The sequence below is a fragment of the Furipterus horrens genome, unplaced genomic scaffold (genome assembly GCF_987537825.1).
Source record: "Furipterus horrens unplaced genomic scaffold, mFurHor1.1.pri manual_scaffold_5, whole genome shotgun sequence".
In the NCBI taxonomy this organism is placed as follows: Eukaryota; Metazoa; Chordata; class Mammalia; order Chiroptera; family Furipteridae; genus Furipterus; species Furipterus horrens.
The window spans coordinates 163,457,019-163,469,114 of record NW_028327175.1 but is presented as its reverse complement, the minus strand read 5'-3'; the positions used below and the strand labels follow the sequence as shown (position 1 = coordinate 163,469,114).

The 12,096-nt window shown below is 40.8% G+C and overlaps 1 protein-coding gene across 2 annotated transcripts in view; it reads right to left on the bottom strand.

Annotated features, from left to right (window-relative positions):
- The window catches only part of SEC24C (SEC24 homolog C, COPII component), a 28,300-nt gene that overhangs the window by 7,956 nt on the left and 8,248 nt on the right, over positions 1–12,096 (bottom strand). The window contains exons 4-7 of one of the 2 annotated variants that reach the window (XM_090278221.1): positions 3,765–3,940; positions 3,157–3,528; positions 2,712–2,848; positions 1,431–1,499 (exon numbers count right to left, since the gene is read on the bottom strand). In XM_090278221.1, coding sequence (XP_090134347.1) covers positions 1,431–1,499; positions 2,712–2,848; positions 3,157–3,528; positions 3,765–3,940 — 754 coding nt within the window. The remainder of the gene's footprint in view (positions 1–1,430; positions 1,500–2,711; positions 2,849–3,156; positions 3,529–3,764; positions 3,941–12,096) is intronic. The other variant, XM_090278222.1, reaches the window with a different exon arrangement.

The following is a 12,096-nucleotide window of genomic DNA, read 5'->3' as shown; positions in this document are numbered from 1 at the left end:
TAAAATGCTATAATGCCAATCTTCTGCTCTACAGTTAGCAGCAAAATGCTGGACAGGCAATACCAAGAATGGGCTTCTTGCCCTGACTGGTGTGGCTCAGTGGACTGAGCACTGGCCTGTGAACTGGAAGGTCACAGGTTCGATTCCCAGTCAGGGCATACGCCTGGGCTGCGGGCCAGGTCTCCAGCTGGGGGTGTGTGAGAGGCAATCAATTGATGTTTCTCTCACACGTTTCTCTCCCTCTTTCTCCTGCCCTTCCCCTCTCGCTAGAAATAAATAAATTAAATCTTTAAAAAAGAAAAAGAAAAAAAGAATGGGCTTCTTTATGAATTGCCCAAACCCCCAATCATTAATAATCACCCTTTTATTTCCCCAACTCCAGGACAGCTCCAGTTCTTATCAGAAACCCTCAAACATGATCAGATTTCACTTCCCTCCCCCATCATGCCTACCCCCTTTTTCTCCCCCAAAGACACATTCTGAGTCAGAGCAGGAAGGCAGACAACAGTAACCATGTAAAAATGAATCTACCTGGAATGATGCTACATTCAATGAAAGTAGGAGGGACAAGGTGAGGAGAGGATTAAACAGCCAGAAATGAGCAGGTGAGGTGAGGAAGCAGATGCTGCCTTACGTTCAGGTAAGCATCAATGTTTAAATATAGGAGAACAGGATAAGTTCCCATTCCTTATAGCCTAATCCTTAGTCTCCCATATTTTGACAACCCAGAAAAAGGAAAAAATAATAAAAGACTTTGCAAAGCTGGAAATCAGACCTTTGTGCAGGCTGATGACCCTTGGCCAGTTACTTCAAGATGAGTTTGGTAAAACCAGACAAAGTAAAGGGAGAATAAGACTCCATATCCCATAGCAGAGGGAGTTGAAGCTTAGAAATATGTCAGAGTCAAAAAGACTCTTGAGGTGAGAAAGTGGCCCACACTTCCCCAAACCAATAGTCCCTTCCCCTGTAAGAAATGCCCGTATCTGAAACTTGTACATTTATAGCCACCTACCCAAATGTTTCTCCACAGTCTGTAGAAAATTCAAACCCAAAGGGGAAGGATTTACCACTCATCTCTGTCCTGTTCCATCAAATGCCACATGTAGGCTCCTAGAAGAGCCAGCAGGACTAACACCAAAGCTTAACATGCCAACTGACCCTACTCTTATGGCCTGACCTTCTACCACCCCATACTTAAGGCACCGCTGACAGCTTGCTACTTCTTTATTACATGGTGACTTGAGGCATGCATATTCTTCTAGTTTATAAAAGCAAGGTCTAGAAGGACTGAGAAAAAGGATGGAGAGAGATGGATATGGTGGATGAGGTGAAGATGAGGTCACAGGCATGCATGGGTGGCACTAACACAGGGGACACACACACACACACACACACACACACACTCACACACACACACACCCTGCACTTACTGGACTAGGAATGGCATCAGGGTCTATTCTGTGCCTGGTTTTCTGCTGAGGAGGCAGCTCATTGAGTTGCTTTTAGTATTTTAATAACAAAGGCAGCAGGGGAATATAGGGAGGGAGACAAAAGAACAAGAAGCAGATGTTACTTCTCTGAACCCTGATGAGTTAGACATGAACAGCTAGAGCCCAGCTCATACTGCTGAAATCAGACTCTGTCTAGATCAGAAATTCCAAATCTTTGTGGCCCAACACAGAAGCTTTAATGGCTTAGACTATGATGTAGAAAAATAAGGAGAAGGGCATATAGGAGGCAAGTAGGGGTTATACAGAGAGGGGCTGAATGGGAGAATTCTTAAGGAAGAAGGATATTCCCTCCAAAAGGCCAAACCTCTCATCTAAGGACTATTATTATGCTGAAAGAAGCCTCCCCTCACATGCACCAGAATCTCCTTCTCACTGAAGGAGGGGAAAGGAAGGAGGGGCTGCTTAATCCTTTCAGGTCCCCCCCTTACCCAACAAGGTCCCTCATCCTGGTAGTTCCCCAAAGGAAGAGGGAAAAGAACAGAATGGAATATGACAATGGCTAGGCATGGTGAGGTAACTGACACAGCACATGCTGCAGACAGCACTATAAAGCAGCCCCCACTTTGGAGTACAGTCCCAACCTCATTTCTGAGTATGATAAGGAAGGCCTGAGGATTCTGATGGCTCTAAGGGTGAGATTCACCCTCTTCCTGGGAGAAGGAGCTTCCCCAAACTGACCTTCCCCATCCACACAGGAGCCTAGCAAACAAAAGTACTAAAGGCTTTTTCCTAAAACTATCCAAGTAGGGGCAGAGAGAAACCAGTAAGGCTTTCTTCTCTTAACATCTAATGCCAGAGAAGTCCCACCAGCTCTACCTATTAAGGCTACTGTCCTACTAGATCTAAGTGGACAAGACAGGGACACAGCCACTAACCACAGAAGGGTGGAGATTACCATGCTATGTCCAATTGTTGAGACAGCACAGCACTCAACCCAGAGGTCTACTGACACTGCTGATCACTCTTGGCTTCCCTTCCTTTTCTTTCCTGTCCAGCTATGGATTAAAATGCCCCCAAAAGACTTCTGGGGCCTCAAGCTGCAGTTCAAAAAGTCTAAAATTACATCTAGCTTTTATACCTATAAGAAAATGAATGAAGAGGGAAAATAATCAGAAAATGCTGGAAACAGCTCATCTAGGTTGATTCACTTATCTGGCTGCCACAAACTCCTTCCCCAGGACCACATAACTATCTACTTACAGGGCTCGGGATGGCATCAGGATCCAGGCGCTTAGGAGGCAGTGGCTGAGGAGGCCCAGGCTGACTGCCAAAAGTGGGTGCTCCTGGGTAGGGACTTCCATAATTGGGCTGAGGGCCCCGGACTGGTCCAAAGGAACCTGAGTGACAAGGACACGAGGTTGATGAACTCAAAATTCCCTCTCTTCTTAAAACCTCAGGAAAATGCCTAGACTTCTATAAATGTAGAATTATGAGGCAGAGTAATAAGCATTCAGAAAAGGACCACACTATCTGAACTATGAAAACAAAGAATGTCTTATAAACCCTACATCCCAGTAATAATACCCTGAAGCTGTCCATCTAGTTCACCACTTAGCAAGCAATACTAAAAGCAAACAAACAAACAAAAAAAAAAATTTGAATAGCTGAAGCTGAAGCTTCTAGACAGACACTGGGAAAAACTCACCATTTTGCTGCAGCTGGTACCCTGGCTGCTGGGAGGAGTGCATAGGCGGCGGCTGTCCTGGCGGCCCAGCCATCTGGGTACCAGGGTGCAGGGCTTGAGGAGGAGGTGAGGACACATGGTTGGGCTGGCTCACTGGGGGTCCCCCAAAACTCTGTCCAGGCAGTAGTGGACCAGTCACTGAAGGCATCCGAGGACCCCCTGAAGCTGGGGGTGTGAAGCTGGAGGCCTGCTGTGGGGCAGATCGCTGGGGAGGCTGGGCCCCAGAAGGACCCTGGGCGTGACTAAGGGGAGGAGCCTGGCCCTGAGGATAGGAGCCATACAGACCAGAGTTAGGGAAACTTCCTGAGGCTGAGGCCAGCGATGTTGGTGGGCCTGAGAAGTAGAAGAGGTAGGATCAGAACCCTGTCATTACTGAATTTACATTCAGTAAATTGAATTTACATTCAGTAAATTACTTCCCTTCCCCATAAGAGGAACAGGAATGCCTGTCCTATCTGCTAGGGCTCAGAGGCACAAGAAGTAAAAGGGATTAACATATACCCCCACAGCCTGATGCTTCTGAAAAGGGGTGGAGGGACAGTAACATCCCTGTGGTCACAGCTACTCACCATAGCCCAACCCTGAAGTGGGAGGGGCTGAGGCAACAGCACCACTGATCTGCATTCCAGCCAGCTGGGCAGTCACCTGTGCACTTGTTGGAAGAGGACCATAGGGCTGAAGCACAGTTGGCTGGCTGACCACAGGGGCCAATGGAGCCGACCCAAATGACTGAGACCCAGGGAGCCTGTGAAGAGAAGGCAGGCAGTAAGGACTAGTGGGCTGGGACACCTTTCAGAGTTGGCAGGAACTCCACATCATACAGGAAGCTATATTGTTTTACAGTATCTTACTCTCATCCTGGGCTCATTTATGACTTCATACTCATATATTTGCAGATAAATTATATTCCTGCTGATTTACACTGTGATTATTCATGATAAATCTTATTTGCCATTAGGTGCACTCCTCAAACATGCCAAGCACCCTCAAGTCAAATACTATTTACTCTGCTACTTAGATTATCTTCAGCTCCTTTGCCTCAATCATTTGTTGACCAACCACCTCAGTTTTGTAATCAGAATCCCTGAAGGAACAGAAAGGGAAGGTGCACAGAAGTATTAACACAAAAGGTACTTAACAAATGAGGGATCAAACAAATGAAGTTTGATTGTTTAACCTTTAAACCAAAGTATTTATTACTTTATCCTGGGAAAGGTGTTAGAAAGATCTGTAAGATGGGAGGAGCAGGACAGCTGAGTTTGGAATCTGTACTTATCGAAAAGATGTGAAACTCCACCAGAAACGGACTAGAGAAATAGGACATAAACCAGGTAGCCTTCTAGCTGGGTCTATCTAGCAAAGTCTGATTACTTAGATAGCTATGTTGGACAGTCCCATGGTATCAGATGGCACATTAAAATATAAATATAAAATTATTCCAAGATCATTACATACCAACTAGTAATTTGCAATGGTGTTCTATGGTGGTATTACTATAACACAGATTATTACACACAACAAACTCCTTCTAGGATTTCAAGAATGAATCAAATTCTTCCCAACGGTTTATTGCACTGAAATTCTGATTTATCCTTCTTGTTTATTTTGTCTCTCCTGAATAACTGTTACTGTTATTACATTTGGTCAGCTTCTATTAGTTTGGTAGTGTAACACCTTTTATTCATTATTTCATCTAGTTCATTCAGGGTCTCTTCCTTCAGTCTTCTGTATTTTTTACTGTTATGTAAAACTTGCTTCTATTTTAATATTGATGTTAGTATTTCAACTGCTGTAAAATAATAAACTTTTATACTTCTACGAGTCCCTGAGGAGCTAGTTCCCTTTGCTCGTGGGTGCAGGCATGATTCACTCTGTCAGAGCTACATGTAGCCTCCATCTGGCTGTATGAAAAAGAAATCAGCCTGTCCCCTGCCCTCGCGCCTCTGTCCTTCTCTGCAGAACCCAGGTTGTGTTGCTATGACCCTCAGATCCAAAGTCAGCCAGCCTCTTGTTTCCATATCACCTTCTTTGTGTTTATATGGCGTTTTGTCTGTGTTGTTTAGAGTAAATAAACTGTTTATATATTTTTTTAAAAAGTGTTATGTTAGTGAGACTTACCTCCCTAAGCTCTTTGTTGGGCTTTACAGTGTTTTTCTTTTTAAGATTTTATTTATTTGTTTTTAGAGAGAGGGGACGGGAGGGAGAAAGAGAGGGAGAGAAACATCAGTGTGAGAGAGAAACATAAATCTGTTGCCTCTCATACACGCCCCAAATGGGAACTGAACCTCCAACCCAGGCATGTGCCCTGACCCAGAATTGAACCAGAGACATTTCTCTCTGTGGGACAACACACAACTGAGCCACTCAAGTCAGCGCTGGCTTAGCAGTTTCTGTCTTCCATAGCACCAAAAATACTATTAGCCCCATGGCAGATACTCATAAATTCTTGTCAGAATTATTATGTTCCACAGTCCTATTCCATTAATATGGGTAATATTATCAACTACCCAATTTTATTCTGTCATATGCCCTAGTAAGAATAAACTACCATCTGTATATCTATCTGCATGTAACTCTACAACTTATAAAGCATCTCTAGCCTGGACTGGTGTGGCTCAGTGGATTGAGTGCTGGCCTATGAACCGAAAGGTCGCTGGTTCAATTCCCAGTCAGGGCACATGCCTGGATTGCAGGCCAGGTCCCCAGTTGGGGGCGTGCGAAAAGCAACCAACACACTGATGTTTCTCTCCCTCTTTTCCTCACTCCCTTCCCTCTCTCTAAAAATAAATAAATAAAATCTTTAAAATAAATAATACTTTTTTAAAAAAGCATCTCTAAGTGCTATAATGTAATCCTCACAGCAAAATAATGAGAAAGACAGAGCAGATAAAAAGAACTAATACATTAAAAGTGTTATGACAACAAACTCACAACTATCAACAACTGAATCTAAAAAATAAAAACAAAATCCAACTAAGCAAACCAGAATGGGAACAGAATCATAGGTATGGGGATCATTTGGAGGGTTATCAGCTGGGAGGGAGGAGGGGAAGAAATGGAGAAATGGTGCAGGGATTAAGAAGCATAATCGGTTGGTACAAAATAGACAGGGGAATGTTAAGAATAGTATAGGAAAGGGTGAAGCCAAAGAACTTATATGCACGACCCATGGACATGAACTAAGGGGTGTGGGATTGCTGGAGGGAAGGGGGGCACTGGGCAGAGGGGAGCAAAGGGGAAAAAAATTTGAACTACTATAACAACATAATCAATAAAATATATTTTTTAAAAAAAGTGTTAAGTGGCAGACCAAGCTAAAACTAGAGCCCAGACCTGATTCTTAGTGCAAAGTACTTTATTTTTAAATTGTGAAATGACATATAGAAAAAATACATAAACCATAAATGTACTGTTGAATAATAATTTAAACACCCATGAATTAAAAACCAAGTCAAGAAATAGAATATACTAACATCCAAATGCCCTGTGTGCCTCTCTTCTATATAGCCCTCGCCCTTATTCTACTTCCTAATAATCATTCCCTTGTCTTTAAAACATTATAATTCAGTTTTGTCTGTTTTTAAACTTTTGTAAAAAGAATCACATCACATATATGCTTCCTTTTGTTTAATCATATGTTTATGAAATGCATCTATGCGGTATTCATCACTAAATGTTATTCCACTAAATCAGTGGTTCTCAACCTTCTGCCGCGACCCTTTAATACAGTTCCTCATGTTGTGGTGACCCCCAACCATAACTAAAGCATAGTGATTAATCACAAAAACAATATGTAATTATATATGTGTTTTCAGATGGTCTTAGGCAACCCCGGTGAAAGGGTTGTTCGACCCCCAAAGGGGTCGCAACCCACAGGTTGAGAACCGCTACACTAAATAAACATGCTATGATTTACTTAAGCATATTAATGTAGATGGATATTTGGGTTTTTCTAATTTTTGGATATTACAAACAATAGTGCTATGAACAAACATACAATTAACTTGTTTATATACATGAGTTTTTCTAAGGCATATAACTATGAGTGAAATTAATGGATTACATCTTCAATTTTAACAGATAATTTCAAATTATTCTCCCAAAATAGTTGTAGTAACCAGTGGATAAGAGTTCTTATAACTCCATATCCTCAGCAATACTCATTATTGTCAGACTTTTTAATTTTGTCAATCTGATGAATACATAAGAAAATCCTGCTGTGGTTTTTTAATTTGTATTGTTTTTCATTATTTATGAAGTTGAACAGGTTTTTTATTTTTCAGTTACAGTTGACATACAATATTATATTAGTTTCAAGTGTCCAACATAGTGATTAGACATTTATATATCTCACAAATTGATCACCCTGATGAGTCCAGTATCCATGTGACACCATACATAATTATTACAATATTCTTGATTATATTCCCTATGCTATACTTTATATCCTGTGACTATTTTTACAATTGGCAATTTGTACAGAACTCTTAATCCCTTTTACCTTTTTTTTTTTGACCCATCCGCCCAACCCCCCACCCATGTGGCGATCAATCATCAATAATAGCTTTTTCATAAGTTCTCTGGCCATTAGTATCTCTTCTTTGTAAATATCTATTTTGGTTTTTGTCCATTATTTTTTCAACTGGATTGACTTTTTCTTATTGATTAAAAAGTAGGAGCTCATTACAGAGTCTGGATATCTACTATTTTATGTGTTTATGTCTACTTTATGTGCAAATATCTTTTTCCATTCTAGAACTTGTCTTTCTAATGTACTTTATTTTTTCTTTTAATTTTTATTTATTGATTTTAGAGAAAGACATGAAGGGAGAGAGAGAAAGAAACATCAATATTTTGTTCCACTTACTTATGCTCTCATTGGTTGATTCTTATATGTGTCCTGACCAGGAATCGAACCCACAACCTTGGTGTATGTGTCCTGACCAGGAATAGAAACCAAAACCTTGGTGTATCAGGATCACGCTCTACCCAGTTGAGCTATCCAGCCAGGGCTCCAATGTACTTTCTATTCAATCAAACATACAAACATCTCAAAAATTAACTAAGTATGGTAAAAAAAGACAAAGGCCATCAAGGGATAAAATAGATAAACAAAATGTAGTATTACATCCATAAAATGAAATATTACTTGGCCATAAAAAAGAAAAGTATTGATACATGCTGCAATATAGATAAACATTGAGGAGATATGCTAAGTGAAAGAAGTCAGTTACAAAATATCACATAGTATGAAAATAACTAATGGTTGCTTAGAGTGGGGATATAGGAGACTGAAGGAATAGCTACACAAGGGTAGCTACTTAGCTAAAGGATATGGTATTTCTTCTTGAGGTGACAAAATGTTCTAAAATTGTCTGTGATGATGGTTGCATATAACTCTGAATACAATAAAAACCAATGAATTGTACACTTTAAATTCACATGTATCTCAATGTTAAAAAAAAAACTAAGTAAAATTGCCCTAAAACCACACATCCTCCTCAAGCTTTTGCTCCCCTTTTCAGCCAAACATTACAAAAGAACTGATCTATGCTCCATCTCTGTCTCTACCTTAATTACTATTTCTCTGTTTCTTTAAAGCTTCTTCTTGCTTCTGGCAAAGATGAAGGCATAGACAGACAAACTACGTCTCCCTCCACAACTAAGAAGGAATACAACTACCTCAAAACTAGAGACAAACAGAAGTTACAGAAAATCAAGCTGCATGGAAGTCCAACACACAAAGATATAAAGAAGAAATACTCATCCAGACAGGTAGGAGGGGCAGAGCCGGGGTGGAGAGGAAGTGGTGTGGTGGCGGCAGCAGCAGCAGCAGCAGCAGTAGCAGCGGCAGGCCAGCGGAAAGCACAGTCACATGTTTTAAAAAGTCAGGAGGGACACCTCGGGGAGCGCTCCCAGCACCAGAACATACGGCACAGCTCAGTCTCAACACCAGGGAAAAGAAAGCCTCATTGCTTCTGACTATGAAATCCAGTAGGATTGGGTGGAGGATAAAACTGGCGGATTCTCAGCAGAGTCCTCTTGTTTAAAGGGCCCCACAGTCCTAGAATGTCCATAGACCTACCCACTCTGGGAACGACGGCCAGGGTAATAGCTAGAGAGGCGTCAGTCCCACACAGAAGTGGAAGAAGTACCTGGAAAAGGGGCAAGTGCTGAGCAAGTGGCATTGTTCCCTCTCAGACCCCTCTCCCACATACAGCACCACAACGTGGTGAAAGGGGTCACCTTATACAGACAATACCTAAGGCTCCGCCCCTTACAATGTACCAGGAGCGACAGCTCTACCTGAGACACAGAGGCAAACAAACACAGAAGTCTGACAAGATGAGGAGACAGAGAAGTATGGCCCAAAAGAGGGAACAGATCAAGGTTCCAGTGGGAGAACTAAGCAACGAGGAGATAGCCAACCTAACAGACGTAGAGTTTAAAACACTGGTTATAAAGATGCTCACAGGCTTGACAGATATGCTTAAGTATGGCAAACGCATAAGGGAAGAAGTGAAGGCTATGCTAAATGAAACGAAGGAAAATCCACACAAAACTAATGGAGAAAGGAAGGAAACCGGGGTTCAAATCAATGATTCGGAACATAAGGAAGAAAAAGAACAGTCAGCCAGTACAGAATGAGGAAACAAGAATTCAAAAAAATGAGGAGAGTCTTAGGAACCTCTGGGACAACTTTAAACATGCCAACATCTGAATCATAGGGGTGCCAGAAGCAGAAGAGAAAAAGCAAGAAATTGAAAGCTTATGTGAAAAAATAATGAAGGAAAACTCCCCAAATTTGGCAAAGGAAATAGACATACAAGTCCAGGAAGCACAGAGAGTCCCAAACAAGCTAGACCCAAAGCAGACCACACCAAGACACATCATAATTAAAATGCTGAAGGTTCAAGATAAAGAGAGAATCCTAAAAGCAGCAAGAGCAAAGCAGAGAGTTACATACAAAGGGGAGTCTGTAAGACTATCAGCTGATTTCTCAAAAGAAACTTTGCAGGCAAGAAGGGACTGGCAAGAAATGTTCAATGTGATAAAAAGCAAGGACCTACAACCAAGATTACTCTACCCAGCAAAGCTACCTTTTAGAATGGAAGGGCAGATAAAGTGCTTCCCAGACAAGGTAAAGCTAAAGGAGTTCATCATCACCAAGCCATTATTATATGAAATGTTAAAGGGACTTATTTAAGAAAAGAAGATCAAAACTATGAACATTAAAACAACAAACTCACAACTACCAACAAGTGAATCTAAAAAATAAAAACAAAACCCAACTAAGCAAACCAGAATAGGAACAGAATCATAGGTATGGGGATCATTTGGAGGGTTATCAGCTGGGAGGGAGAAGAGGGAGAAATGGAGAGATGGTGCAGGGATTAAGAAGCATAACTGGTTGGTACAAAATAGACAGAGGGAATTATAAATAATACAGGAAAAGGTGAAGCCAAAGAACTTATATGCATGACCCATACCAGGACTCTTGGTTTTTAAAGCCATGTGATGATAGAATTAGAATATTGGAATATGCCACAATTTCTCACTTATTTTATCCCTTATTATATACAACAGTCTAGGAACAACAGTACTAACACTCACAAATATGATTACTAAAAATATTACTTAAAAATTGTATATGCTCTTCTTATCCTCTAATAATTTTTGAAAAATATTTATTTTAGAAAGAGGACACTTTTTCGAATTCAAGAGTAGAAGTAGGGCATCCTGTTAAGATGTTGTTGCAGTAATTTAGGCAAGAGACTATCTTGGTTTGGTTTAGGATGGCAGTGGTAGAGGTATGAGAAATAGATCTGGGATACATTTTGAAGGCAGAGTCAACAGGACTGGACATGAGTTTACAGAGAAAGAAGAATTCTGTATGTCTCTTAACTTGTTGGTTTAAGAACCTGGGTGCTATTTACTGAGGTAGAAAATATTTGAGAAGGAGTAGATTTTGGGGGTGAAATGAAGGGTTTTATTTTGTACATTATAGATTTAAGACAGCTACTAGCTGGGAGACTGGTGAAGATGGCAGAGTAGATTTTGAAATATAGACTTTTTTTTTTTTTTAAAGCTCCCATCTACCAGGCAGAAATATTGAGTGGGTAGTTGTATATACTATAGCTGAGGAATGATGTCAGGGCTGGAAATATAAATTTGGAGGTCTTCAGTATACAGTAGTCCCTCTCTATATCGCAGTTCATTTATCGTGGTCTCACTGTATCGCGGGATTTTTAAAAATTATATTTAATTATTTATTGTGGGATTTTCACTATATCGCAGGACTTTTGCAGTACTGTATATGTATGTTGTTAAAGTTACGTAGGTTTAAAAGTGCAGAATATGTTTAAGAACATAAGTAGTGTTTATAAAAGTGTGGAAAAGATTAATAAGGGACAGGTTAATAAGAGACTGGAAACGGTTTATAAGTGTGGGAAGGGTTTATAAAGCCTTAAAATATATATAAATACTAAAATAAATGTAAGGTTCCTACTTTGCGGATTTTCACCTACTGCAGGGGTGGGGGGTGGGGGTGTCTAGAATGTAATACCCACAATAAGTGAGGGAATACTGTAGAGATATTACTTAAAGCCTTGGGACCAGAAGAAATCACTTAGAAAGTGTGGTTAGAGAGTAAAGAATAGAACTGAATACTGAACCTTGGAGCTTACCAACATTTAAAAAGAAGTCAGAGGAGGAGCCCTCAAAAGACAATGAGAAAGAGCAGCAGTGAGGTAGGAGATTAGCCAGGAGAGTGTTGCATCTTGAAACTAGATGAAGGAAGAATTTCAGGAAGGCAAGAGTAATTAGCTGTGTGACTTGCTGCTGAAAGGTAAGATGCAGACTGGCAGTTGGCTGTTGGGTTTGGCAAGGTTCAGCATCATT